Here is a 27,402-nt window from a genome sequence, read left to right on the forward strand (position 1 = left end):
GGCCTTTTCAGAGTATGGAATGACAAATACGAGTTTACAGTCTTAACTTGGCAGCTCTCACAAGACGTGGTTATATTGCACACATCTATCTGTTCAAGGGAGAAAAATGGGACCGCTCACAATATATTGGTCGTTCGAATCATAGGAAAAATGTCAAGCATATTGAACACCCAGAAATAGGTAGCCAATCTCATGGAATGAAACAGACCATCCCGGGCAATATAGTAGATCCGGCAAAGTACATATGGAAGAAGAGAAGGACAGATATAGGCAGAATCATATACAGCTTTCGAAGGATATCAAAGGATAAAATAGGGTTTGCAATCATGAGAAGAACGCCAGAGGGCCGGGCTTGCGACTTGCAAAAAGAGGAACAAAATATAATGGAAGACCTGAACGCCTATACACCGTTTCCTGTACCAGACGCGTGCCGAGAATCTACAACGCCAGGCTAATGGTGTCGATATTTTCTCGTTGAGATCTGTCCGTTGGCTCGTTTGTAGGCCATCTGGTCATCGGCGCCGTCGCCAAAGAGTTCTGCCCGCGGGTCGAACGAGTCCCTATGCCCGCCGGAGTACACTTCACTATCAGGCCGCATGCCATTATAAAGTGGCCGGTCATCGTGGCCGAAAGTCTCTTCGTGCGTCCGCTTCGAGACCTTTTGGTTGATTTCGGGAAGGCCTTTTCCGGAGCTGTAGTCATTGCCTGGGCTGGATCCAATACTGCTAGATGGTTGGGAAGGTACGGAATTGTACGCAGAAAGAGATTTGAGTGGAGGAAGTGACGTAACCATATTGGATGGGGTTTGAGATCGAGGAACTCCGTGCTCTGGGTGGTGTTCTTCTTCAGGAAGGCGTAATGGGGGTAGAGATGTCGTCGATTTCGAATAGCTCGGTCGTTCAACAGTGTGGCGTGAATGGGAATAGGTGTAGGTTGACGGAGAAGGCTCATATTCTGTGCCTGACGGATTTCTTTCATGCGAGATCGATGGGCGGGGAGAATACATGTGTGTTGGTGTGGTCGTCGGCTGTGGCGTATGAGACAGCGGAGGAGCTGGGTATTGGATCTGAGTCGAACCGAATGACAGATGGGACTGGTAGGAGGGTGTGTGCAGTGGCGGGGGAGCGGGAGGAGCGGCAAGAGAGGAAGGCGAGGGTGTTGACGGGGGCGCAGCGACAGGAGTTGGGATTGCAGCTGGTGGAGGAATTGGGGTAGATGATGCGGCTGGAGCGGGAATCGGACGCTGGTATGGTTGGTGACTTCGAGGGCCATACTCCGGTCCTGATGGACGGCGCTGTGACTGATATGCGTAGGAGTGGTCGACAGTGCTGATGCTGGTCGAGCGCGGTCTCTCTGGAGGGAAAGCGTCTGGTGTGTGTCGACTGTTGTAGCCCCTGTCATCATCATAATCGTAATCATCGGTTCTCTTGTCTCCACGACGCCTCATTCGCACATCACGGCGGATACGGACGCGGCATCCTTGCTCTGCGATAAGGCGACTGAGCTGCGTGCTCGTCGTCAAACCAGGGAACTTCTTCGCACTGTACACAGTGAATGGAAGAGTTTTTACTTCCAGACGAAAGTCTAGAAACTGTTGCGGGGCCGACAACTTTCCTGGGACTGGCGGCAAAGGCGCGGGTGTTCCTTCAGTGGCATCCTTAGGATCCTTGGTTTGTTCGAATAGGTGGAAACTCAGGCGATAGACACCCTCGTGTCTGACCGAGAGATCGGGGAAGATAAATTAGCCAGCTTGCGAAGGGCGATCGAGATATGCCACGCCGGCGACCGGCACACCTGTTAGGGCAGGGCAGCTAGGAGGGGAAGGAAGCCGTCCTTGTGCAATTGGGCGAGCGGTTTCCAACGTTGCAAACAGGAAGAAATTGGCGTTGTAGCGAAAGGTAATGTCGGTTTTATGGCTGTCATCGTGGGGATCGGACTCGAAGATAAGCATCTCGACAACCGGGGGAGGATCAACAGGACGACGGTCCGCAGAGGCTATTCAAAGCCAGCATATCAGTACCCTCTTCACATCAGTTCAGGGCTTGAGAGAGAGATTACTTACACTTGGCACCTGCACCACAAGCTCTCGCACGTTCGGGCTGTTGCATAACCTTCAGCTGGTATGTGATCTTCTTGCCCTCTTGAGTGATCCGATCGACGCATATCGCCTCGTTGGTCGGTTGGGAAGCACCTGTAGCAGCCATTTTGAGGGAGGAACGGGTTCTATTCAATATTACTATAGGCGATTAGTACCCAAAAGCTCGAGCCACGGCCGTCTTCATTGAAATCGTATCCAACAATTGCAACAGTAGAGCATACTCCGATTGCTTGATATGTGCGACGCAGCTCCAGCCAGTGCTGAAGACAATGGTCGGGCTGATATCTCGAGGTCGAGTTTCACGAGCGCGAATGCGAAATGCGTCAGTCACAACGTGCACCAGCGCGTCGACTATCAGACGGAACGAGGATTTCAGGCGCCCGGTCGTGCAAAAGGGTTCCTGAAAAGGGGAGGAGGGCGTGAAAGGAAAGGGAAACACAAGATGGGCTGAGCCGGAGAGAGAGAGCCCACAGCTTGTCCCCTTTGGGAGGAGAGAATTGAAGGGAAAGGATAGGGAGCGTTCGGATTGGAAGAAGGGATCACACACAGCGAGCGAGGAGAGGGGGAGGGCGAGCAGTGATAGAAAAGAGGGTCAGAAATGGCAAAGTCAGCCGTCAGTGCTCACAGCGTTGTCGAAAGATACCGACCGACGCTATGGCTAAGGTAGGTTGACACTAGGGAAAATTAAGTACTTTGGCCGGGGTTGGATGGATCGACCAGGCTGACGGAGACGAAGATCATTCGAGGCACATTCGCGATGCCTTTGGGCTTTGAGAATTCGAAGCTCGTCGTGTTAATGACGGTCTTGTCTTTGTTGTATCTGGTGCATATCAGACTGTTTTCCCTTTCAGTGTCGCCTGGCTGGAGAAAACAACTGGCAACCAAAGCATGGAAGAACCGACCGACCGGACTGGAGCGGTGGGTTGCAGAAACCTCCACTGCCCAGGTGAAAGGAAGGGGGCCGGGGGCAGCGCTAGTGGAGCGCCTGGTCATTGGGCCAGCTCCTGCGGGAGAGTTCCACCGTCGTGGTCTCAGTAACCGCTAGTCCAGGTTGGAGCCGAGTCCGAGGCCCAAAAGTCCCAGCTTCGCCGCGACGGAGGCTTGTGGAGCAAACTTCACCAGCTTTCATGGGCGCTTCGCTTGCATAGATAGATATCGCCATCAACCCAAATCTATCCGAGTCTTGATAGGAGACTGAGCCTCGGGGCTATGGCTGAGAACACTGGTCAAATTGTGACGTGTGGCGCCGGAAGCTGGAGGGCCGTCCTCATTAAAAATACAAATCAATTATCCCACTAAGTTTCTCGATTCCTCCCCTGGATGACTCAGTGAGTACACTACTCTCGGGTATGGCTATGTTCCCTTTAAATAAGGTAAATATGCCCGGCGAAAGCGCTACCCAAAAGTCGCCATATGGCAAAGATACCATCCTCTGGAGCAATCGTCTGTCATGCAAGCTGGATGCATAATAATCCCCAAAGGGTTCGATCCTGCATCAAATTGTGCTTGAAATTTGAAAACACGTACTCGTACCCAGCACAGCGGATCAATCATGCATTCCAGAGCCCAGTCGTTTGGAAGAGGATGCTCGAGCGAGAGCCAGCAGAGCTGGTCAATGCACGGTCTTGCAGGGTGACATGATCTCCACCCCGACCCATTAGGACCCTATCGGATGGAAATGAAGAATTTCAACCGAGCCGGGCCTGTTGAGACTTGGAACCCAACGGATGCAGGTTTCTTGCCATCAACATCGAACGAAATAATGCCTTCAAGGGCCCGAACAATGCACAAATAATGGAAAGTAATTCAGCAATAATGCTTTTGCTCTTCGAGGCTGCTCACTTTTATCAGCTGAATCAGCGCACACTCTTAAGCTTGATCTCTTACCCCTGAATAGTGAAAACTACCCTGGACCGGGTGGTCGAACATCTCTCAAGTTCGAACTCTCGACCAGACTACCGGACATTTTTATCCAGTCAACGACGTCCTGGAGCCCTTCTCAAAATTGAAGATGAGACAAGTGATCGATCGCCTCCTCAGCAGCACGGACAATAAGAAAGTACCAATCATCCTGACTCCCAGGGCAAGCAAGTCTGGACTCCGATGGATTGGGGCACAAGCCACTGAACTTTGTTTCTGTGTCAAGGCTATGGCGCTAAGCGTTAAAAACAATCAGACCTGTCCACGGAAATCCCATCCAATCCCATTGCTGGATCAGGAGAGCAGGATTTCGCACCAGACCGAAGCAGGAAATGCAGGCTGCAAGGCTAGTCCAGGCTGACTCCCTGCGAAACCCCAATTCCATCGAATCCTTCGACGGATCCTGGGAACGTTCCACTCGTTGCTCGGGGCGGACCGCCCAAGGTGGGACATGTGAATGACACCTGGTCTGGTTCGAAGTTAGAACTGAATCCTGCCAGACACTGACACTGACTGGCCTTTTCCCAGAATAGCTCCTCGCAGCTTTCATTTCTTGCCATAGCTTCTTGTTGTTACAGACCATGATTCTGGTCCTTGTCTTTGGGACAGCACTGTCTCGTTAAGAATCGCGATCTCCCATGCATCGCTCGAGAGCTGAGAAGACAAATTGATCAAGAGTACGGAGGACGAGAAACAGAGGACGTCTCACCCCTCAAGTGCACTGCAACCCAGCAGGCTCTCCAATAACCGCATTGTCGGGTCTACCCGGCATCCATCATCGTCATACAATCACAAACCAAAGTTACTCAACAGTGCCAGGAATTCCAGTACCCCCAAACACAATCAAATTTCAACGGTTGGATCGCAACACCAACTTGGAATCACACGACTTTGGCTTTGCTCTCTCTCATCTCTTGTATCTGTATGTCTGACCAGGAGGATGGCGAGCAAATGTACCAAGTGCGGAGGAAATGCCACCCTCCCTCAGGCCTAACAAAGCCAGACTCCATGCCTAGCCTTCAGGCCCTGGATGTGGCGAGTGATCCGAATGGACAGCTATATTAAATCGGAAGTAGTCCGCATATTAAAGCGTCCTTCAGGCTTCTGCTTCCTGCGGGCGACTTATCCCTGTTCATTTGCCGCATTCGTCCTAAGGCAGGGTTGATTTCAAAATCCAATCGAGGATCTTTCGAGAGTGGTTCATACTGGCTGTCCCAAATTTGATCCCTGTACAAGAGTCAGGGCCTCGCGATTCTGTGCCACTTTCAGGGTAACATGACTCCTCCAGAGCGTCGTCCCTTCCGTATCTTCTAGTCGGCCGTTATTGAAGGGTTAGGAATGTGATGTCTCGAATGTGACCAGTCTCAAAAGTCAGAATGGCTTGCTCTCTCCCTGAAGGCGTGCCATATCTGATCTTTGAGACCTTTTTCCGGCCACTGCTGTAAGCCCATCAAGTATCCGGCGTCACTTTTTTGCGGATCTGACAGCTCTTGTGGCTCGTGAGAGGATGGTTGTCTCATCTGGGTCGTTCATCATGCGCTTGGGCCGTTGAACCGCCTCGCCGTCCCCAGGATGGAGTCTGGCGAGTAACCTTCCCCAGCTTTTATGCTCCAGAGCTCATGCATGACTTTTTCTATGGGTGGCCTCCAGCGGCCACTTCTCGGAGATCTCTGCTCCACCCAATTTGGGCATTTCGTCCACCTCAAAATGGCTTGTTGCACAAGCCTGCACTGCCTGCACTACCTGAGCAAGGGGCATCACACTACATCCAACACAATACATGGTCAGCAGTCAGTAGGAAATATCTGTCTTCCCGCCGTTGCCACTCTTCTCTGTGCTTGATACTCTCCTGCGACTAACAGCTTGGCTTGCGCGTAGCGATATAAATAAAGAAGCGCTTTTGAGACGTCCTCATTCAAGCTGGACGTAGCTCAGTAGTTCTTTTTCCCCCAAGATTTCATGGCGACATTGTGTCGACTCATTGGACCTTGACCGCACGTTTGCAAGGATATATATCCCGATCCGTTGTATACTATTTGCGAGACCACGGAGCTCGACCGAGGACCGGCCGAGCTGCTCAGCTATGCAGGACCATTTTTCGATCGCCATCAAAGGCGATCTTTTGCAGTCGAGGTGAGAACACAGGCAAGGACAAAAAAGAGAGTCCTTAGTCAAGCAAGGTTCTAAGTAACTGACGAATACTCTCCAGATTTTCAGGATACATAACAAAGAAATCCTCCGGAGTACAGGAACTTGAAGGTAAATTAATGACAAATCCCCACTTCTTGCCCTCCGCTTATCCGTACCCGCGCTTAGCATGACATCAAACGGCGTTTATGCGCGAAGACTCTGACCTCGGATTTCAGGGCCGGCGTCGCAAGTCATGCAAGTCGCTACTCACAAAGACCGGGCCGAGGGATAGACAGAGGAGATGGGATATGCATACTCGATATCGAATGCTCATTGTCCTCGGCCGATTGCATGCGCAAATCGCCAACCGGGGAGTCGGGATTTGAACCACGACCCGGTTTGTGGTCTGAGCCAGTCATGCCTTGCAGAAGGATGCCACATCCTTGGACGCTAGATCCTGATTCTAACGGGCGGTTGTGGCTTTTGAGTTTTGGCAGCCTGAAATAGGTCCATCGGAATCCATCCACGCTTCATGGAAGACTCTGACTGGACTCGAGAATCCCATTGCTGTCCATCCAAGTGGGGAATTGAGGGGCTTCACCCGTCCAACGTCTTACACTCGAGGTTTCTTTCGGAGAGCAGTGTGGGAGGGGCTCAGTTATCAGCTCTGAGTTCTCGAGTTATCGAAACCCGGTGAGCCGGTACAGTCAAAATATGAAGCTGGATTACGCAATGAGGATGCTCTCATCCTGGAAATCTGTGGCCGCTACTGCACAATCTCTACGTCGGACAGGGAGACGAACTCCTCGCTGGAATACTCATAGCTTCCTGCTCCACCAAGTCTGCAACTTGTCGAGCCGAGCCGCGGATGTGTTTTCCTACCAGGCGTGGCCCATGAGCAATGGGTGGTAGTACAGCATAAAGCATGGCTTTCCGCTGGATCCCCGGCCCTCCACTTGCCCCAGCGTTCGAGGACTCCATCTTTCCGTCTTCTCACCCTCTGTCCATCTCCAACAATTCTCAACTGGACTCATAGGCGTGTTATATCACCATGCACCCGCTACATCCACTGGAGCCTGCTGGTCAGAACATTTGGCTATACGAACCGCCCAGAGCGGTCGACTACGTCGTACCTGATGGACACCCAGCCCTCATTGTTCTTTGCACCTGGCTTGGAGGGGCAACTCCTCGGCGGATAAGCAAATATGTGGGATATCACCGACAGCTGTTTCCCAACTCCGCCATCCTTCTCATCACGACTGGCATGATCGATATAACCGTGCGTTCTTTTGCTGTCATTCGATCTCGGCTGCAGCCAGCAAGGGAAGCTATACGCCGTATTCTCGGACCGGACGCTGGGGATTTCGAGAAAAATCCTAACGGCGTGCTGCTACACGTCTTCTCCCACGGCGGAAGCAACATCGCCATTCAGTTGATCCTTTCTATGCAGGATCCCAAGCACCCAAGCGGTATTCAACGACTGCCGCTACAGGGTATTGTGTTCGACAGCTGTCCCGGTGATACCACATTTATGCGAAACTATCAAGCCAGCGTTTACTCGCTGCCCCCCGCCCCTCTTCCGATTCGATTGATAAACCAAGCCCTGCTCTTTCCGGCTATCGGCATTATCACGGGGCTCCAGAACCTGGGCATTACGAGCTCTATCAGTGAGATACAGAAACAATTGAACGATAGCCTTGTTGTCTCAGCCCGTGTTCCACGATTGTACCTTTTCTCAAAAGCAGACACGACGATCCGTTGGGAAGAGGTGCAGGCACATCTCGACGATGCCAGGATTAGAGGATATAACGTTGCAAGCGTGGTATTCCACGAGAGCCCACATTGTGCATTGATTGTTGAAGACGAGAAGAGGTACTGGGGAGCTGTTCAGCAGTTCTGGGAGCAACTAGTGAAGGCGCGCGCCCCGGCATCTGTTGTGACGGGCGAGGCGGAGGTCGCGACACTCGTCCCGGGAATTGGAGGATTGCGTGGGAGTAGATTATAGACGACGTGCATATACACGAGTAATGAAGCAATGACATCTCATACCCATCCATTGATATCCGTTCACAGAAACTTAGAGAGCTCCTGTGTTGTATACTTCCTGCTGGGGGGCCGAAGTTGGCCTTCCCCGCACCAAGATTCCGCAGAAATCTCAGCTTCAGCTTCACCGCACCTTCTCTCGTTCACCTTCCATGGATCTCCTATCCATCCTCCCCAACTTTTCAATAAAGCCATACGCTCATATTCTCCCGCCTCTTGAACGAAGCAGAATTACCACCGTCGACCTAATCTCGCTCGACACTCTCGAAATCGCGAAAAGGGCCCACGTTCCCCCTGCCGATGTCCGCCGGCTAGCCAACCACCTCATAAAAGCCCTGCACCACGATGTCGGATTCGAAGAAATACCCCGCGTCGAGCAAAGCGAGCCGGACTCCAGTGTCGATCTCGACGTACCGCTGATTCCGGGGCCGCAGACCCGGCTTGACCTCTCGCATTGGTGTGTTATCAGTACGCTCGACCCCGCATTGGATACCTTGTTAGATGGGGGGATACCGACGGGATATGTGACGGAGGTAACGGGCGAGAGGTACATAAACTGATCTCTGGGTGGTACAATGGATTGGTCGCTGATTTGCTGTAGTGGGAGCGGCAAGACGCAGTTTCTTCTTGGCCTGTTGCTGGCGGTCCAGCTTCCACCACCGCGGGGTGCAGCGAAAAGCGCCATCTACATTTCTACGGAGGCTCCTTTGGCTACGAACCGGCTTTCTCAGCTCATCGAGTCTCATCCGTATCTTTCGAGTCTTGCACGGGACGATGCCCCCTCACTGGAGAAAGTCCTCTCCATCAATGCAATGGATCTGGAAAGTCAAGACCATATCCTGAACTACCAGCTACCTGTTGCTATTAAACGGTATAACGTTGGGCTCGTCGTCCTCGACTCGATCACATCCAACTATCGAGCTGAGCATACATCTCACGACTTATCGGGCCTATCGACACGCTCCGGAGAGCTCGCGAAGCTAGGTCAGATGCTGCGCAACTTGGCCGCGAATGAGGATATTGCCATTGTGGTCGCAAATCAGGTCTCTGATCGATTTGAAGGGGATGTCCCGACTTCTTTTCCACGCGTCGCCCGCGACCGAACTCGCATGTCATCTCCATCGCAATATCAACGAGACCCAATCGATCGCGATTTAGGCGCAGCGTCGCCTCTACCTCGACAGCGCCCGCCAGAGCTGAATAATAACGAGTCATACCAAAATACCCTTGCCATACCCCAGTCTACGCCGAATATTCCGTCCTCCTCTCCTCTGCCACTGACACAAGATGATTCGCAAGCGCAAGCGCAGCCGGACGGCTCGTACCTAGTGGGCAACCCGGTGCGGAACGAAATTCTCAGTCTACAACATCAACAGCGCTTTTTCACGGGGTGGGGGGACCGGCCAACTACCTCAAGTGTCTATCCTTTTCGGCCGCCAACACTCAAAACGCCGACGCTGGGTCTCGTGTGGTCTACGCAGATTGCATGTCGAATTGCACTGAAGAAACACGAGCGTAGCCTTGATATTTCCGCGGAAGAATACCCGCTACCGAGCCGCGCGCAGATGTCGTCAAAGGAAGAAAACAACGAGGCCAACGAACGCCTTGGACAGACCCTTGAAAATGGCCGCCCCAGTGCAGCTCCAGTCGACGTTGAGAATCAAAGATACATGCACAAATCTCCTTCGACATTGAAAACTATGGTTACGCCCTCTCAAACTCAACCCATCGAGCAGACCGCCCAACGAAGCATGAAGCTCGTCTTCTCCCCATGGGCGGGAAAGGGAGGATTGTCCCAGTTGCAGGATGAAGTGGAATTCGAAATCTGGAAGGGTGGGATGAGGGCTGTTTCGAATAATGTAACATAGTTTTACTATCTTGGTAAAGCCGTACTGATTGACTGAGAACGTCAGCTGACTGAACTCTATCTACAACTACATGGTCGTTATTTTCCTACCTCTTTCAAGACTGAGTGGTATCACAAACCCTCAGCATATCAAGATGAGCTTCAGAAGCCAAGGCCACAAGCTCCAGAACTATAACAGGGGCGGATCACCTCAAAGATCCTTCCCTGCAAAGCAGTTTGCTTCTGAGCAGCAACTCTCTGCACATGCCTTTGAAGCCATTCAAACTTTGGCACACCATCAAGAGCTCTTGTACACAGGGGTTCGGCCGCGGTGGGCAGTATACGTCCCTCAGCATCTTGAAGAAAGAATAGATGCTAGTAAGGTATTAACATGAGCAGGATTTCCCGGAACCTGCACAGCCAGCAAGCACGCAACCAAGCCGTCACTTTCACCCGGCAGTTGCTGTTTGGGAGCCCGAATGATGTGTTTCGCCTGGAACTAGATCTCCTCAGGGAGAAGGCTAGAAATGCTCCTGGCTTGATGGGACTTGCGCCAGCTTAAGACATTCGCATTGTCCGCGTCTGGCGTATTCATGCGTCAAGCCCACCGTGTTTACTCCGCAGGAATAACGGATGTCGCTCAAGGATGTGGCCGGGTAAATCCGTCTAAATGCTTCAATGCCACCAATGATGGCTCTTGGAACCATGTCATGGATAATACTCCGTGCCTAAACCGTCAACTATGGAGTATATGAGTGCGAACCCCACATATTCTCCTCGTCCGCGACTCCAGAAAATAACTCTCAACTTCATACAGACGATGAAGCCCTGGACGCTCATGATTCCACTGATAATGTCGGCAACTACCGCTGCAACCCTCCATTCAAGCTACACAAACCCCATTCTCCCGGGCTGGCACTCAGACCCCAGCTGCGTCTTTGTCGCAGAAGAAGACAACACTTTCTTCTGCACCACCTCGTCCTTCCTCACTACTCCCGCAATCCCCATCTACGCATCCAAGGACCTGACAACCTGGAAACTAGCCAGCCACGTCGTAACCCGGCCCTCCCAGGTCCCCGAAATCAACAACAGCACTTCGCAGACTCAACAAGATGGCCTCTGGGCGTCGACAATCCGCTACCGCAAGGGCAAGTTCTACCTTCTCACTTCGTACGTCTCGATGTATCCGGACTTCAGATTCACAGGGCTCCTCTTTACATCTACGGATGTATTCAGCGACGCAGCTTGGAGTGACCCGCTAAGATTCGAGATCGGAGATATCGACCCCGACATCTTCTGGGATGACGATGTCGACGGCCAGGCGTACATAACGTACGCCGGCATAAGCCAAGTTCCCATCGACCTAGAAACGGGTGAAACAGGGGCCGCGTACAAGCTCTGGCCCGGTACAGGCGCGGGACTCCCTGAAGGCCCGCACATTTACAAGAAGGACGGGTGGTACTACCTCTGCATCGGCGAGGGCGGGACAGAACTCGGCCACCAGCAGGTCATCGCGCGGGCGAGAAAGGTCTCTGGCCCCTACGAGGGATATGAGGGCAACCCTGTGCTCACGAATAAAGGGACGAGCGAGTACTTCCAGACGGTGGGACACGCGGACCTCTTCCAGGATAAGAAGGGGAACTGGTGGGGTGTTGCGCTGGCGACGAGATCTGGGCCCGATTGGAGGGTTTATCCCATGGGGAGAGAAACGGTTCTCTTCCCTGTTACGTGGGAGGAGGGGGAGTGGCCTGTCTTCGGGGCCGTGCGGGGGAAGGCGACGGGTCCCCTACCTGTTGCTGAGGGTCACAGTGTGCCTGGGCACGGCCCGTACGTGGACGCAGACGATGAGATTGATTTCAAGCCTGGAAGCCATATCCCCAGACACTTCCTTTTCTGGAGATTCCCCAACGAAGACTCCTTCACCATCTCCCCAGCCGAACGGCCACACTCGCTGCGATTACTGCCATCAAAGTCGAACATCACCGGTCCAGGGACTTCAGAAGGAACAACAGACTTCGACCCAGCCATAACCCTGATAACCCGGGTCCAGAGCCACACATACTTCACGTACAGCGTGGACATCTCCTTTGCCCCCACAAAACTAGGCGAAGAAGCCGGCGTCACCATTTTCCTAACGCAGTACCAACATATCGATCTGGGGATCGTTCTCCTTCACTCCTCTTCTCCTCATCATTCTTCATCGCCGAGGCCAGCCCTAGAACCGCATATCCGCTTCCAAACAACACACCTCGACGACCTGAACACACCCGCAACGCAGAACGTGTCCGTGCCCGAGACCGTGGTGCAGGCGCTACCTTGCCCGCGCGGCGAGGAGATCAGAGCTAGACTCCAGATCCAGGCTGTCGATGATGCGCACTATACGCTCTCTGCTACACTCCTATACTCAGGCGAGAAATTTGAGTTCAAACGGAAAGTACAAAGTGTCCTGGTCAGTGGAGGGACGGGGAGGTTTACTGGTGAGTCCTTCCTGCGTTTCACTCTACTCATTCTGGATAATTCGGGGTAATGATTCTTCTAGGTGTTCTCCTCGGTGCGTATGCGACGAGTAATGGGGGTGAGGGGACGACGCCGGCGTATCTCAGTCGGTGGAGGTATAGAGGGCTGGGTCAGAAGACCGAGTAGATGTAGATACTCCGTGCACTTGCATAGTATGAAGGTTCAGAGCGGAGAACGTAAGATACATACACCAATGAGAAATCCAGTGACCTATACACCAACCCTGCCAATAAGGATAATAGGTCAGAAGTGGGTTTCCGGAAATACCGGATGCCTTGAGGCCAGGAGTGGAGGGGCTAGGCTCATCCCCGCGTTTTGGCCCCTGGCCCTTTGTACTCAATCTTGTTTTCGATCAGAATTTTATCTTGACCTCTGCTGAGCGTTGCTGCTCTTCAAAGCCAGTGACCATGACATAACCATCTACAGTTTGAAGGCATATACGAGAATGGTATAAGGCAATTCACCAAAAGTCATATCATATCTTCGCTAGCAGGTGAAAGAACGATCTAATAAAGCCTTCGGCCTCACCCCGTCAGGGTCAGCTCCCAACCGAGCAACAGCCATTTTGTTTGTCATCAAGGACGGAATTATATCATATCAGCAACCCCCGCACCCCAATACGCCGAATAAACGAAACTCAATTCATTCCGCAGCGGCTTGCTCTATGAAGCGATGTGTATATCGTCGTCGAAGCGGATCGAACTGCATATCGTATCGTATAGTGGCCGTGTCGTTCCCGCGAGACACCACGAGATGGAAGGAGAGTGTAATCAAAACGTAAATCGCAACCAGCAAAAACCCGAGAAGATAAGACGGACATTCTTTCTATGTACTATACTGATGCAGGCGCGAATGGACAAAGTGTTTGCTTGCTCTATTTGGTGAGCTTGACAGGGGGAACACCGATGCCGTTGGTGTTGCGGTAGAAAAGAACGCCGGCGTTCTCGCCAGTGGTTCCGGCAGAGGGCTCGACCCAGTGGCAGACGCGGGAGCTGGTCCAGAGGGCCTTGATGAAGCCAAGCATACCGGTGTGGGCCTCGGTGCGGTAGTGGGTACCCATGACCTTCTGGATGGCCTCGCTGGCCTCGTCGGCGTTGTAAAAGGGGATGGTGCTCACGTAGTGGTGGAGGACGTGAGTCTCGATGATGCCGTGCAGGATGTGGCGGCCGATGAAGCCAAAGTCACGGTCAATGGTGGCACCAGCACCGCGGACGAAGTTCCAGGACTCGGGTAGGTAGTGAGGAAGAGTGGGGTCGGTGTGCTGGAGGAAAGTAATGGCAACGAGCCAGTGGTTCACCCAGAGGTAGGGGATACCGTACCAGACGAGGAGGTTCATCCAGCCGTACTTGGATCCGATCAGGTACAGGACGCTGGCAGTGATGGCAAGACCAATGTCGCTCAGAACGATGAGCTTGGCATCCTTGGCCTCATACAGGGGGCTGGAGGGGTTGAAGTGGTTGACACCGCCAAAGTAGCCGTTCTTCTTGCCCTTTCCGCGTCCCTCAGGCTGGCGCTCGTGGTTGTTGTGGCCAGTGACGTTGGTGAAGAGGTACATGGGCCAGCCAGCCAGCTGCTGACCGAGCAAATGAAGGGCAGTCGCGATGGGCGTCTCCTCGATGAGTTCGTTGAGGTCATAGATGGTCTTCTTGATGCGAGAAGCGTACACCTCGCGAGTCTTGGGAACAAACACCATGTCACGAGCCAGGTTTCCGGTGGCTTTGTGGTGCTTGCCGTGGGAGATCTTCCACGAGAAGTAGGGTACCAGCAGGGCGGAGTGGCAGATCCAGCCGACAGTGTCGTTCAAAACCTTGGAGGGAGAGAAAGCCTGGTGTCCGCACTCGTGGGCCAGAACCCACAAACCGGTACCGAACAGACCCTGAATCACAGTATACAAAGCCCACAGGACAACACGGGCCGAGTACGAGGGAACGGTCTCGGGAGTGACATAGTTGTGGAAGCCGTAGAAGACGGTAGCAAGAACAGCGATGTCCCGGAAAACATAGTACAAGCTGGTGGCTGCGGAGCGCTCGTAGCAGTGAGCCGGGATAGCGTCACGGATTTGCTTGATGGTGAAGTCCGGGATCTTGAACTCGTTGCCATAGGTGTCTAGCATCTTGCCATTGTTCACCTTCTCCGCCTCGGAGGCCATTGAGGAGAGCGAAGTAGACGAGGGAGATTGGCGAGGAGAGTCAAGCGGGGATACCGAGACAGAACTAGGGACAGACGAGTCCGTGGTAGGGTTGCGATGAAGCGCAACGCGCTTGGGGACGGCGGTGGAAGACATGACGACTGGAGCTGGCTCTGCCTGAAAACTGGTTAGAAGAAGAAGAAAAGCGCGCACATGAGGTACTTTAGCAGGAAGGAGGGAGGAGAAAGCCTCCGAGAGGATTGAACGCTCAGACGCTGGGGAGAGCTGAGCATGCTTTTCACTTACCAATGGGTCGACGGAGCTTAAGGTTACACCGGATCTGACTGAAATGACAGGGAGACCTGAGATATGGTATGTCAAGATCTTCAGATCGTCTCCAGAATGTCTTGACGAGCAGTCGGACGGAGGGAGTAGGGTGTAGAAAAGGAAGAGGGGAGGATGTCGAGAGAAGCCCGGAGGACAAAAGAAGGTGTACAAACAGGCCAACTTTAAGGAGAGCAAGAGGCAAAGAGAGGGGAAACAGCGCAAAGAACAGGCGAATCAGAGGCGAGAGAAAAAAATCGACAATTGACAGGAGAGGCGAGAAAGAATTGCAAATCCAAAGCAATCAACAATCAACGATAAAAGATCCCAGGAAAAAAAAAAAAAGGAGTGGGAAACTTGAAGACTGGATTGTTCCTGTCCCAGAGTGTAAATTTCCATTTTGCAGTCCCAGCAGCGGTAATTTGTGGGTAGATAGCGGTTCTGGTTGGCTGGAGAACGCTGTTCCTTGTTCTGCCTTACAGTGGCGATCGCCCTCAGTATTTACCTTCCTTTTTTTCAATCATGAAATTCTGTTCGTTTTTAAGCCAGGCCCTGGTGCCAATATCTAATACAGCTAGCTTGATTCGAGAGGATCAAAGCTGGTCGTCCCAGTCTAGCGGGAGCTTTTTAAAGAACTATACAACGTGGAAGAGTGCGAGTGATGTCTGCTTTGGAGATGCAAGGATACGAAGTAGGGCGAGATAAAGTTGCGGAATCAAGGGACCCTGACTGGAGCCACTCAGAATTCTTCCACCCCGAACGCGAGTTCCTCCGATTGCCCGTGCTCTCCTGACTGGCAACGAGCTGCAGAACCTGCTAACCAATGAATCACCAGTGTCTTCAAGCATCGCCATCATCAGCTATATTGCTCTGGTTGCCAAACATTTAGGAAACTTCTGTATAATTATGAACATTCAATAAATTGCTCAAGCTAACAAAAAACCGGGGGTGGAATCAGATATCAGTCACCGCCTCAATTAAGCCAATCAATACTTTCCAACAAGAGCCCACTCGAGACAACAAGCAGAATCGGCAGCTCAACAGTCTTGGCGAGTTCATGGAACAGAGCGAAAATTCCATGAGCTGGCTGTGTCCGATGCGGTCTGGGCAGAGCGGCGAGCCTGAAGCCCCGAGGTTTCATGTGTTTGATTTTTTCGGTATTTGCAGTTCGGCTCGAGTCTGTTATCTGAGTTTTCTGACCAGCCAGCCACTACCCTCGCCACAAGCTGATCTGATGAACTCCTGCATCGGAAAGCTTGTCAATCAATCATATCTTTAACTGAGTTCCAGCATGCTCATTGCTTATTCGTAGCTAAAGTCTATATGTATGGAGATGCACTTTGGCTCATGTCCAGAATAACCTCGTCAAGCAGCAGTGGATCTGGTGCTGGCGTGGCCTGCATGCGATGTGCTGGTGAGTGATCGATCTGGCAATCCCGCTCTGCAACTGTTTCGTATTTACACTGCTGACGGACATGACTGCGGAAAGATCTAGACTCGCTGCTTCGACCATTCGGTTAATCATGTCCCTTTGATTGTCATCTTGTAGTACGTAGAGAGTGTATTCGACGTTTGCGGGCTCTGCTTTGATGGCGTGACCTTGTGCAGGGCAGGTCCGGAGGGCGACTGGTGATGGACAGTTTTGTTGGGGAAGGCCGAGAATCTGTTGAGGGCTTGAAGCTCAGGTTGGGTGCTGTGGGGTGGGCTAAAAAACTAAGCCAAAAATACCGGGTCGTATCTTTGGTTTTTTTCAACGATCGTCTCAAGCTCAACTTAAAGAACTTACAAGTTCGGCCTGAAGAAACACAGTTCAGGCAGAGTATATCGTCGACCTCTAGTTTCTGGTACGATGAGGATGCAGATGAGCTCATACTTGAACCCGTCGCTCGGAATCTATCAACCACGCCCCTCCATGCCCGCCTGAGTTGCTCAGACTCACCGTCGTGCCCCGCAGATCTGGTAATACGAGCACCGTCTCGCCGTGATTTCGGTAGTCGACCTCACAGGGGATCGGCCGACGCTGAAGCCCTCCTGCCCCCGCTGCTGCTGCTGCCGCCACCGCCGCGGGCGCCCCTCCCGTCGTGGTCGACGGCGACTGCACCGTCACTGCTGGTGGCGGCACAAAGCTCCTAATCTCCAGCCCTGGCAGCAGCAGATGCCCCGATTTCTGGGGCAGCAACATAACAGCAAATGTCGTCGTTTCGCCTTCGCTTGCTGTAAAGTTTCCTCGTCTACGGCCGCCAACCATCCACAATTCTGGGTTTGCATGAAGTTCGTATGAGAATTCTAGTGGCCCTCCTGCGTTTTCGCGCTGGTCGGGTGAACACCATCTTCGCGTATGGGATAACCGCAGCTCGGCGGTGATGGTCTGTCCAACCGCAGCGTGAGGTGCTTGCTCTGGAAGGTTGGTTATTCGAAGTTCTGCGGTGTGGACCACTTGTACCTCAGGTATATCAACGGGAATAATGATGTGACGCTGGCGTATTGACGGTTGCTCGGGGAGAGTCAGGATCAGATGATTCTGGAACAAGTCAGTATGCCACATTCTCCCAACAAAATGGAAGAAAACTCCTTACATCATGCCACTCCTTGAGCCAAGCCCGTAGACCGTCCATTGGCTCCTTGAGCGCACCCAACAGTACATCCCAACGCACAGCTGCGTAAGGCAAGGCTTCGATCTCACGAACAAGCCCGATGACCTCCATGTCTGAGGTTGACAACTGGCTACGGTACGCTTCGACAATGTGCGGTGTGAGCAGGGTCGTATATTGCGCGAATTCGCTGCCAGATATACTCGCTTTGAATGTCCTCTCCACTGTATCAAAGCACTCGTCATCGATGCAAGTAAAATCGACGCTGAGACGTAGAGACCTTCGCGCTCCAGGCGAGGTAACAATGTCTGCCCTTGGCTGGATTTTGTAGAGCAAAGACGCGGGCTGTTTTGGAAACACTCGCATGGCAACGGCCTCGCCGACGTTGGACTGAACCTGATAGACATCCGAACTAGGGATGCTGCATCTCGATATCCAAAGCGGGATCATCGTGGCTGGGCTAACAGTGAAACGAGAAAAGAGGATACTTTGCTTGAAGACATCCTGCACGTTGACGCTGATCGGTAGAGCAGAGACAACGGTATGCCCTGATGAGTAGGAGAAACGTCCTTGTTCAGTCTCGTACGTCACTTCGGCCCTTGCAGAGAGCGTTGCGGGGTGCTCCTCGACTGTGTATGGAATGCGGAATCGAACAGTTGAGTTTCGACCTAGCTCATTGAATTCAATATTCCCCGATTCTGTGTTCGCTTTGATTTCGATATCACCTTCAACGACCTCTGTCTCTGCAATTCTCAGTCGAAGGCCTGCCGTGGCCGGCCGCACTCGGAGAATTCCCGACTTGATATCGTTCCACCCGCTGTTGAGTTCTAGCTCTAATGTCCGCATGGCTTCCAGGTTCACAAGATGAGGTGACTCAATCTTTGCTTGTAAACCTTCTGGGTGTGGGTAGCAGTAGATGTAGGGCCGGATATCCTCCTCTTCTTCAGCGATGGATTCCCTGAAACCTACAGGCAGGGCAAGCTGGTTTCCGCCAGCCATAGTGAATACAAGATTTCTTGCTCGCATCTCAACGCGGTCCACAAAGTACTTTCCTTGCAGTGTCGTCTGCAAATGTTAGTCCGGGTATACTCTGAAGATGGGGACGGCATGGCACTTACCGTTGAATCAACCAGGACCCTTGTTGAGGATGACTTGACGGTCGTTTTTGCCGGAGCCTCTATCCAATGTTCGCTGCTTTGGCCACTGCCACTGGCAGTCACCAGTCGGATTTTGACTGAGTCAATATCAATGCGTTTCCCCAGAAGGAACCGCAGATGCAGTTGGAGCTGGAATCCGTCCTTGTCTTTGTAGTGAAGGACCACAGGCTTGACATGCAGATCGGCGAAGAAGTCCGTTAAGGAGGCAGGAATATCCTTCTGGAGCGCATTCGATGCTCGGAACAGCTCCTCCACATAGTCCGAGACCAACTCTTGTTCTGCAAAGATTGAAGACGCATCCAACGTCTTCTGTCGGTTTGACAGTTGATACTGGGTATGCGCCGCATATTTCGCTAGAAGGCGGACGACTAGTCGGACATACTCCTCATTTCGATCCAGCTCTTTCAAACACCGTGCGTACATCTCTAGCATTACTCCTTCTAGAGCAGTCCAATGCTTATTGCCGTAAAATGGGGTAATTTGATGGAAGTAAGATGCAGCAGCGCCGTAGTCGCTTTGTCGATAGCGTAATAAGGCCATGTCAGCCAGAGCCGTATGTGTTGAGTTTATACGGTTCGCCGCGATATGATGGCGGTACATCCGATCCGTGAGTTCTTCATAATGAGCGCGAAAGGCCTTCCTTGACCTGAGACCTGCTTTTAGGGCTGGTAAGTCAACACCACTCAGAGAGTTCGCTTGCTGAGGTCTTTCAGCTGGCTGCGGATTCTCCTCATCAAGGGAGACGTCATCCATGTCGCCCGAGGTAGAGTTTCTATCATCAAAGAGAAGACCAAGGTCGGTCCACGTTTCCTTCCACCCACATCGACCAGCAATTTCCTCTAGGAGCCTTCGAGCCATCAAAAGCAATTCGCCCCTCTCGGAGGCTAGTTGTTCTGACCCAGTCCTAGCTGTGAGCTTGGGGCCCTCGAAGCCCGGTTGGGCGTGAATCGATGACAATGCATCGGGGGCGACCATTTCTGTTTTTACTGTGCGAGACTGGCGATTTGTGGGCATGATGAGAGAACTTGTGCGCCTCGGGACATCTGGCTTTTGCTGAGCCACGTCCGCTGCGTGTAGGGATGATTCGGGAAGAGTGAGCGCTGGGGTAAATGTCTGAAGCAGAATCTGAGACGCTGCAGCATATGCCCATGAGGAAACAAGATTGCTGATGATCTCCGATTTCGCATCATTTCCAACTTCCACCAGACCACTTTCCAAATCAGACCGGAGTGTTCGTGCAGCAAGGCCGATAAACTCGGTCGAACGTTCGCAAATTTCAGATAATAGCAGTAGATCTTCAGGCTTCTTATCCCTCTTCCCAGTTTTTTTGCCTGGATCCGTGTCATCTCCGAGAAGTGATGGGGCCCTTGATGCCCTGAGGAGGAGCGTCAATTGACGGGAGAAGATATAAGTGCGGAAGTCGAATATCGAGATGTTGCTGGATAGAATCATTTCCCGATAGGACTTCTTCACCGGGTTGATTGGAAAATCTGCAGGATCAATATCTGGAATCGGAGCCACTTCCCCATCCTCGCTTGGCTCTTCCGGGTCAACTCGACTGTCTAGAGCTGCTTTCGCTTTCTCCTGCCAGTCTTTGCTGTACGTTAGAAACGCACTGCCATGCTGCTCACTCGATCCCTCCAATTGCTCATATATCGCAGCATCCAAACCAACAGCAAGCTCATCGTACCCAAGCAGTGCATCCTCAAATAGCCCAACATTCTCAAACCCTCTTGCAAGGCCTTCCTTCAGGATGAAGAAGGTACAGAAATTCCAACCGGGAAGGCTCCGCTGGGAGTCCTTCTCTTTGATATCCTCCTCATACTGCGCAACACGAAGATCAAACGACGCCAGAATCCCGTTCTTGATCTTCTCAACAAAGTCCTCGATCTGATCCGCCAACTCCGGGGACTTCTGCTGGGTGCCTCCCTTCGGCAGCCGTAGCTGAGCGACACGGTCCATAGCCGACTTAGAGGAGCCATTGAAATCCGCCTTGACCTTCTCCAGCACTGTCGTCGTTGTCCGACCCCATTTCGACGTGGGCGCGGCCTTCTCCAGCCCGTCACCGTCCTGGACTACGTGCAGTATGAGCCATTCGAAGGCATCGTGTTTCTCCTGGCTAGTCGCAGAGGTGCTAGTAGACGTCGACGACGAGCCGTGCGACTTGATCCACTCCCGCAGTGCCTTCCTCGCAGTAGTCTTGTATGTGTCGTTGTCGTCGCATCGGAGGATGTAGATCTTCAGGTACGGTGTTTGTCGAAGGCCTGGAATCTGATGGCGCCTATGCGTTATGGCGTTCCCTGGCGCATCGCTGGAAGGCTTGCGCTCAACGACTTCATGGTTCGCGGGTGTGAATCCGATGCGGAGCGACTCGATTGATCGAACGGGGCGGGTGGGAGACTTCCAGTGGAGGTTACGCAGAGGTAGTTTGTCCGCAATTACCGGCTGCACGGCAGAGAACAGTCCTGAGGGGTCGGTGTATTCGACTAGACAAGCAAGAGGGGTAAATCAGTGGTCTGCGGCGTGGAGTTGGGGGCGTGCTCAAATACCGGTGACACTGCTCGAAGCGGCCTGGGGTAGAGCGTCCATAATTTCGCTCACTACTCAGGGGACAGCAAGTTGCTCTAAGAGCATTCCGGTCGAGCAATTCCAGCGCGAATTGCCAACCCTGATGTGCAAGCGGTACGTGGAGAGTTACGGAACGTTGTTGACTGCGTGGATAGATGTTTCGGGGATGACCGCCTTCTCCGCGTCGGACTCTTGGCGCAAAGCACAAGCCGGCCTGTATGGTAGCCAACACCATTAATCAACTTAGGAGTGCTATGGAATTACTGTATCGTTTAGGGTAGCTATGTACATTGACTATCTTTCGGCTATATCTAACTATCGGGTACTGCTGCACCAGGGAAACCCATTTAACCCTGCAGAACACGAATCCTCCTGTAACGGAAAGGAAAGAGAACAGTGGAAGAAAAGTATAAGATAGATAGTCATTCCCGTCATTATACGCAAGCGAATATCCGGACAAAGGAAAGGAAGAAATCCCGGTGTATTACCGCCCAAACTCACACAACGCCCCAGCTGAAGAACATCAATCAAACAAAATCAAGGTAAAAGATGTCTAAGTTCCAATATCCAACACGCGCTGCGTGGAACGTGCTTTCACAAAGTCATACGCATCAGACAATCCCTGCGATATGCCTGGAATATAGCTTCGAGTCCACGCAAAAATCACCAGAATGAGAAGAGGAATCTGTAGAACGTTAATATGATGAACCTGGTAAGCATGTAGAGTGGGGGATCACTGACCCAAAAGAAGTACAGATTCCGATCGCTGGCAAGGCCCTTCATCCGTCGTGCTTGCTGCTCCCGAAGATGCTTCTGTTGCTCCCGGGAGATGACATTGCGACCGATTCGGATGTCCTTGATATCTTCTCTCTCCTTTGCGACTGTGGTTCGCGAGGAGCTGGCTTGCGTCTCAAAATGCTGGTCCAAAGCCGCCTCGGCAGCAGCTTGCAACATGCTAGACTTCTTCACCCGGGCTGCTTCTTCCTCATCTTCGGCCTCCTTGCGTGGATAAAGCTCGTCGTAAGATGGGAGTTCGGTAGCGCTAGGAGAAGTGTTGCCCGTCAACATATCCCACCATCCCTCTTTAGCACCGCGGGAGGAAGCTGGCCGATGGGGAACGAGATTTGTGATGCGGCGCATCATAGGATTACCCTGGTAGCCTGGCAGAGCCGGCATAGGCGGCAGAGCTGGAAGATTAGGTAGATTTGGGAAAGCATTCGCAACACTCTGTTGGAATTGATTAATCTGCGCCTGCAGGTGATTCCGCCAAGCAACGAGCGCCGCGGGAGGTGAGAAAGGCCGTGCGTCACCTGGGGGTGCGGTTGGTTCAGGAGTCTGCAGCGGGGCGGGAGCATCATGGTGAATGCTAGAGCGGCGAGAGGGTGAAATAACGAGTTCATCATCTGAGTCTTCCAATTCATCAGAATCATCGACAGTCTGATTGAAAGAGTCGGTCGCCGAGGATGATTCCCAGAGCGAATGGAGGGACGCTGAACTACTCTGCCTGCGTCGCGAGGTCAATGAGCCTACGCTGCGTGAACGAGAGTGGGGTGCCGGTATCAAAGCTGCCTGATGGGCAGGCAGTGTAGTAGCCAAATCAGCTGGCGTGAACCCTCGGATGCTCCGGGTATTAGGGCTGGCGCCGGCAAGACGGAGTCTGTTAACAATGTGTGCGTGGCCATTCAACGCAGCAAGATGCATTGGGGTATTTCCGGTGTTGTCCTGCACATCCGGGTTCGCGCCTCTGGCGAGGAGACCAGCAACAAATCGCGTAAGGCCTAGGGAAGAAGCGAAATGAAGAAGAGTCTGGCCAGTAGAACTGCGGGTGTTATACCTCGGCGGACGAGGGCTGTCGTCGAGGTCGATAAACTCCAAGTAGGTCAACATCTTCGAATCCATGTCACCTAGTTTACCCTGTGACTCCAGCCCAGGAACCTGCCTCTGATGGCCGCCAGAGGAACTTTGGAAGTCTTTCTGAAGGTTGAATGCGCCCTTATAATCACTACCCATGATTTGCTGAGCAGTGTGGAATGCATCCGCCTGGTTCCCTAATTTCTGCCCAAGAATTCCGAGTGCTAGGCGATACATTTGCAACTCACGATCATCAACGTATCTGAAGTACTGCTGCTGTTTGGGGATCATCGGTTGGTGCTGTTGTTGTAGCTGGTTAAAGCTAGGATGCTCGTGCTTGAACAGAACGGCCACTTGTCCAGGCTGAAGGGCTGGCGGAGTGAGACAGTTGAGGCATTTGTCACCCCAGAACGTGGTGGTAGTGGCAAGCGTATCACCGAATACAACTTCCATGCCTGGATAGAAGCCACTTCCTAGAAGAGTAACCTCTGTCCCGCCGGTGATGGAACCCTCGGCTGGCACCAGTTTATGAATCACTGACGGTAGCCGGTTTCCAGCATTGGTCATAGCAGGCCACATTGGTGTGGTCGGGGTTGGGCCTAGTGAGATATTGAGGCTTTGTTCTTGGAAGCTATTTCTGCCAGATCCACCTGGGGTGCCTGGGCGACTGGGCTGCGCTGAGTTCGGCGCAGACATCAGTTGCTGCTGAATAAAGTTATCCAGGGTTTGCTGTTGCAGGCTCGTGAAAAAAGAGTTGTCTCCGCTCGTAGGTGTAGGAGGACCATTCGCAAACTGATTAGACATAGCGGCTGTTGTAACGAAAGGCCTCTCAGTCGGGGAGGCGAATCCATGAGCGCCTGGAAACTGGGTGTCATTTACAGGAGGCCCTGCCGATGACTGGCCGTTCTCTAATTTAGTCATAGTCAGCTCCGAGGGAAGTCTGTTGGTATTGCTATGCTTGCGGCGTTTGCTATTGGGACCTTGGAAGTCATTTGGCGAGGCCTGTCGCGAGAGACTTCGAGAGCCCTGAGAACTAGACGATGTCCCATTCGTCAAGCTTACAAAAGAGCCAGTCGCGGGCTGGTATTGAGAGTTGAACCTTTGCTGTAGGCCCTGTAGGTCTGTTGCAGAAGGGGAGGTCGCTGCCTGCTGCGTAGAAGTGGACGACTTTCCAGTATCAAAGCTCGGACCAGATGGAAACACACCAACACCAGGAAGTTGTGTCCCATCGGGTAGTGACGGCGACGGACCGGGGGCGGGCGGCGCTGAAGGCGCATGAGTCTTGTGGTCATCCGTGATCATGATCGAATTCGTGATCGCCTGGGCAATGACATTATCCCTATGATCCTTCAAGGTGAAGATAACTCTGCATTTTATGGTCAGGTTGGCAGTCGGAATTGATAAATTGGGTATACGTACTGGAATCCTTGCTTCTCGTTCTGGTGCCTACAGTAGCAGGCTATTCGCATAGGCAGCTCGACCTGCATGCTCCCGGGAATTTGCGGCATCTGAGATTCGGAAGCGGCAGATTTCGGTGGTTCGGTCCAGTCTTTCAGCTCATTGGTATTGAAGACGATCACACGCTTGTCTTCATGTTTCTGAAACAACTCGTCCTCTTCAGGTTTCCTCTGCTTCTTTCTAAAGGCGCGTTTCCGTTCACGCTGTATGCAACCATTACAGATCTTCACCTCACCCCCTTCGAGAGGCTTATCCTCCTCCTGCGTTTCAGCGCCAATGGCAGAAGAGCTTGATGGTCGATATCTGGTGCCGGCGGCCGCCTTTGCAAATGCTTTCCGCAGTTTTTCTTTATCCTGCATAGCACTCGTACAGAAAAGGCTTGTATATAATTCAAGGGTTTCCGGAGAGCGCTCGGTAGCAGCGGAAGCGAGAAATTTGGGCTTTGAGATGGTGTGGCTCGGCAAGCGTATCTTCTTAACTCCAGGCGGCAATGGGTATAGAGTCAACTTGATCGGAATCTGTGTTTCAACACGTGATTTAAGAGAGGTCGGATGAACGGTTAGGATGGGGCGCTGGTTAGGATCTGGAATGATGTTCTTCTGGGCGGGTGAGGCCGCGAAACTGAAATTGAAAGAAAGGCTATGCGGGGAAAAGTTCAAATGGGAGTTCAGCGGAGAAGCGGCATTCACGTTGATACCGCCAAAGCTCTCCTCCAGATAAGACGAGGGAGAATGTCCACCCCATGGACTGAGGGGTGTTTTGGCTTGAGGGTGTGCCCTTGACGGCTGGAAGGGAGAGGGGGTATCTTTGACATTGTTGCCAAAGTATGGGGCGGGGTTTTGCGGAATTCGCTATGACATGTTAGCCCAATTCATTCCGAAAACAGTGGATGGGAACCTGAATCTCACCGGCGACGCGGATTTTCTTTTGGCGGAACCCGGCGCCCCACGCATGCGCGACCTAGATCCTTTCTGTACCCTTGATTGCGACGTGACGCCCGCTTTTAGAGGGCTTGGGCTGCTGGCAGCGCTCTCAAAATCAAAAGCGGCATCCATAGCTTTGTTGCTTGATTCGAGGTCGGTTTCCGCTGGATAAGGGCCTTCCAGGTTCGGTAGCGAAGCGTCGAAGCCAAAAAGAGACTCATCCTTCACGTGGTCGTAGTCTGGATTTACCCAATCTTCAGATGTATAGCCAAAGGGCATCACTGTATTTTCGCTGTGGACCGCTGATGTGGACGAGGCGACGGAGGAGTTTCGAAGGTGGTTTCGAGGTGACTCCGAACTCGAGCTCGGGCTTGAGTTATCTAACGATTCGGCCGGTGAATCTGAGGCAAAGACTTTGGGGTGTCGCAAGGTGTCTTGCTCGTGATATGACCGCTTCAGCGACAATTCTGACGGGGAAAGGCACGGTGGATCGGATTCTGCGAGAGTGCGGGACGGTGCGGCACGGGTGAAGAGGTCATCGAAGTCTTGTCCAGCATTGTCGGATGATAACTGCAGCCTCGTCGAGTCCAAAAAGTCCATGTCCGTATCCTGATAGGGGTTCATATCGTCGTCCACGACGATTGGGTCGAGGGCGGGAAATGTAGGAGACGATGCTGGTCCCATGCTTGACCTTCTGGCCGGGATTAGAGCGACCGAGGGAGAGAGGCCAGCGAAACCCCCTCAAGAACCCCCTCAAGAGCCGTTCGACCAACTCCCGGTATCAGAACTCTTGCTCTCTCTCTGCGACGGAAACTCCTTGCACGTTCGGCTGTTTGAGGGAGCGACAGGAAACGACGATCGGGGGAATTAGACTGGCCAGGAGGCGATCTCCACGGGCGCACGGAGGTGCAATCGAGCTTGTCTGCTAACAGTGGCCCTCGCTCGATACCATGGGAAGCAGTGTGTCAAGAACGGACGACCGATTATTGGTGAGACGAATGGTGAGACAGAGGGGATGAGTGATCAATATCCGGGGAAAGGAGTGAGGGCGTTTGTTGGGAGAGAGGAGTCAGCGGCGGGTGTATGGTAATGAGCGGAGAACGGAGTTGCGGCGACAGGAGTGGAAAAAGGAGGAAGTCCAGAGGCGGCAAAGATCAAAATTCCTGGGCGCAGAGATTTGCTGGCGCTATTGGCGACGGTCCTGGTCACAAAATCGGACTTGTGCGGCTCGACGGTCTGGTGGAGGGGAGATAACGCATCGGGCAGTCCATCTAAGGCCAACTCAACAAGGATAGAGATAGAGCGACTCGCCCGTATTTTGATTACGATCACGTTTGTTTCTGGTGGTGATGGTGGAAGAGGCCTGCTTAGCTAATATTCTCGCGGTGGGACACCTCGACTAAACCGCATTAGCCGCCCCAGACAGGAACGAGATTGAGGCCTGAGGCCAAGGCCGCCCTGAGGTCGCTGCGGTAGGCTGCCACATTTTCATTGGCTGTGTTACAGTTCAACTGACAGCCAACCTTGTGGTATCTAGACTATCATTTGAACTTCAGACGAATAATTTCTTGCATGTTCGGATCAAGTCTGCATATCCATGGCTCTCCTCCATTATCCATGCAGTGCAGTGGTCAAATAACGCCACCACGAGATATCTTCTCTGACGGCTCCTCACGGCCCGACAACAGAAATATATACCGTGGTTGTCGATCTATACATCAGATGGATGGGAGACGCATCAAGCTTCTCGAGCTTTTGCTCTATATGGAAACCCGGCGGCTTACTACACTAATCACTTCTATTGCATGATTTTCTAATTTAAGAACATACTTGTTGACCTGTGCTAGG

General features: G+C 52.6%; 7 protein-coding genes across 7 annotated transcripts; 3 read left to right on the top strand and 4 right to left on the bottom strand.

Moving 5' to 3' along the window:
* On the bottom strand, positions 1-2,204 carry veA (sexual development activator VeA; the record flags this gene model as incomplete). The annotated part of the gene is made up of 3 exons (XM_071048337.1): positions 1-1,708; positions 1,778-1,995; positions 2,063-2,204. 3 exons carry the CDS (start codon positions 2,202-2,204, stop codon positions 452-454), a joined length of 1,617 nt encoding a protein of 538 aa, XP_070896536.1. The 3' UTR covers positions 1-451.
* Positions 2,205-6,768: 4,564 nt separating this feature from the next.
* BJX68DRAFT_136713 (TMEM53 family protein) lies at positions 6,769-8,248 on the top strand. Its single transcript, XM_071036396.1, has one exon. It carries the CDS (start codon positions 7,200-7,202, stop codon positions 8,151-8,153), a length of 954 nt encoding a protein of 317 aa, XP_070896537.1. The 5' UTR covers positions 6,769-7,199; the 3' UTR covers positions 8,154-8,248.
* Positions 8,247-10,365, top strand: BJX68DRAFT_136732 (putative DNA repair protein (Rad57)). Its single transcript, XM_071036397.1, has 2 exons — positions 8,247-8,738; positions 8,793-10,365. Exons 1-2 carry the CDS (start codon positions 8,344-8,346, stop codon positions 10,057-10,059), a joined length of 1,662 nt encoding a protein of 553 aa, XP_070896538.1. The 5' UTR covers positions 8,247-8,343; the 3' UTR covers positions 10,060-10,365.
* A 525-nt stretch (positions 10,366-10,890) lies between these two features.
* Positions 10,891-12,680, top strand: BJX68DRAFT_256943 (glycosyl hydrolase; the record flags this gene model as incomplete). Its single annotated transcript, XM_071043259.1, has 3 exons — positions 10,891-11,346; positions 11,434-12,514; positions 12,577-12,680. The coding sequence occupies 3 exons, from the start codon at positions 10,891-10,893 to the stop codon at positions 12,678-12,680; spliced, it is 1,641 nt and encodes a 546-aa protein (XP_070896539.1).
* A 293-nt stretch (positions 12,681-12,973) lies between these two features.
* Positions 12,974-15,099, bottom strand: BJX68DRAFT_136804 (oleate delta-12 desaturase odeA). Its single transcript, XM_071036398.1, has 2 exons — positions 14,978-15,099; positions 12,974-14,859 (listed from the first exon to the last, which is right to left on the bottom strand). Exon 2 carries the CDS (start codon positions 14,836-14,838, stop codon positions 13,429-13,431), a length of 1,410 nt encoding a protein of 469 aa, XP_070896540.1. The 5' UTR covers positions 14,839-14,859; positions 14,978-15,099; the 3' UTR covers positions 12,974-13,428.
* Positions 15,100-16,702: 1,603 nt separating this feature from the next.
* On the bottom strand, positions 16,703-21,444 carry BJX68DRAFT_136835 (putative TMEM1 family protein). The gene is made up of 4 exons (XM_071036400.1): positions 21,304-21,444; positions 18,716-21,240; positions 17,583-18,662; positions 16,703-17,527 (listed from the first exon to the last, which is right to left on the bottom strand). The coding sequence occupies exons 1-4, from the start codon at positions 21,341-21,343 to the stop codon at positions 16,874-16,876; spliced, it is 4,299 nt and encodes a 1,432-aa protein (XP_070896541.1). The 5' UTR covers positions 21,344-21,444; the 3' UTR covers positions 16,703-16,873.
* A 1-nt stretch (position 21,445) lies between these two features.
* BJX68DRAFT_136834 (putative membrane-tethered transcription factor (SPT23)) lies at positions 21,446-26,437 on the bottom strand. Its single transcript, XM_071036399.1, has 4 exons — positions 25,540-26,437; positions 24,593-25,482; positions 22,064-24,539; positions 21,446-22,007 (listed from the first exon to the last, which is right to left on the bottom strand). Exons 1-4 carry the CDS (start codon positions 26,236-26,238, stop codon positions 21,876-21,878), a joined length of 4,197 nt encoding a protein of 1,398 aa, XP_070896542.1. The 5' UTR covers positions 26,239-26,437; the 3' UTR covers positions 21,446-21,875.
* Positions 26,438-27,402: the final 965 nt, after the last annotated feature.

This window comes from Aspergillus pseudodeflectus, assembly GCF_044049435.1.
Source record: "Aspergillus pseudodeflectus strain CBS 756.74 chromosome Unknown BJX68scaffold_38, whole genome shotgun sequence".
NCBI classification, from domain to species: domain Eukaryota; kingdom Fungi; phylum Ascomycota; class Eurotiomycetes; order Eurotiales; family Aspergillaceae; genus Aspergillus; species Aspergillus pseudodeflectus.

What these genes read in the sequence shown, in the direction of transcription:
- BJX68DRAFT_136713 (XM_071036396.1), top strand. Translation starts at nt 7,200, where the DNA reads ATGCACCCGCTACATCCACTGGAGCCTGCTGGTCAGAACATTTGGCTA.
- BJX68DRAFT_136732 (XM_071036397.1), top strand. Translation starts at nt 8,344, where the DNA reads ATGGATCTCCTATCCATCCTCCCCAACTTTTCAATAAAGCCATACGCT. An exon ending in ACGGAGGTAACGGGCGAGAG is followed by an intron (nt 8,739 to 8,792) that starts GTACATAAACTG and finishes GATTTGCTGTAG; the next exon opens with TGGGAGCGGCAAGACGCAGT.
- BJX68DRAFT_136804 (XM_071036398.1), bottom strand. Translation starts at nt 14,838, where the DNA reads ATGTCTTCCACCGCCGTCCCCAAGCGCGTTGCGCTTCATCGCAACCCT.
- BJX68DRAFT_136835 (XM_071036400.1), bottom strand. Translation starts at nt 21,343, where the DNA reads ATGGACGCTCTACCCCAGGCCGCTTCGAGCAGTGTCACCG. An exon ending in CGCTTCGAGCAGTGTCACCG is followed by an intron (nt 21,241 to 21,303) that starts GTATTTGAGCAC and finishes TTGCTTGTCTAG; the next exon opens with TCGAATACACCGACCCCTCA. An exon ending in GGGTCCTGGTTGATTCAACG is followed by an intron (nt 18,663 to 18,715) that starts GTAAGTGCCATG and finishes TAACATTTGCAG; the next exon opens with ACGACACTGCAAGGAAAGTA.
- BJX68DRAFT_136834 (XM_071036399.1), bottom strand. Translation starts at nt 26,238, where the DNA reads ATGGGACCAGCATCGTCTCCTACATTTCCCGCCCTCGACCCAATCGTC. An exon ending in AACGAGAAGCAAGGATTCCA is followed by an intron (nt 24,540 to 24,592) that starts GTACGTATACCC and finishes CATAAAATGCAG; the next exon opens with AGTTATCTTCACCTTGAAGG. An exon ending in GGAATCTGTACTTCTTTTGG is followed by an intron (nt 22,008 to 22,063) that starts GTCAGTGATCCC and finishes AACGTTCTACAG; the next exon opens with ATTCCTCTTCTCATTCTGGT.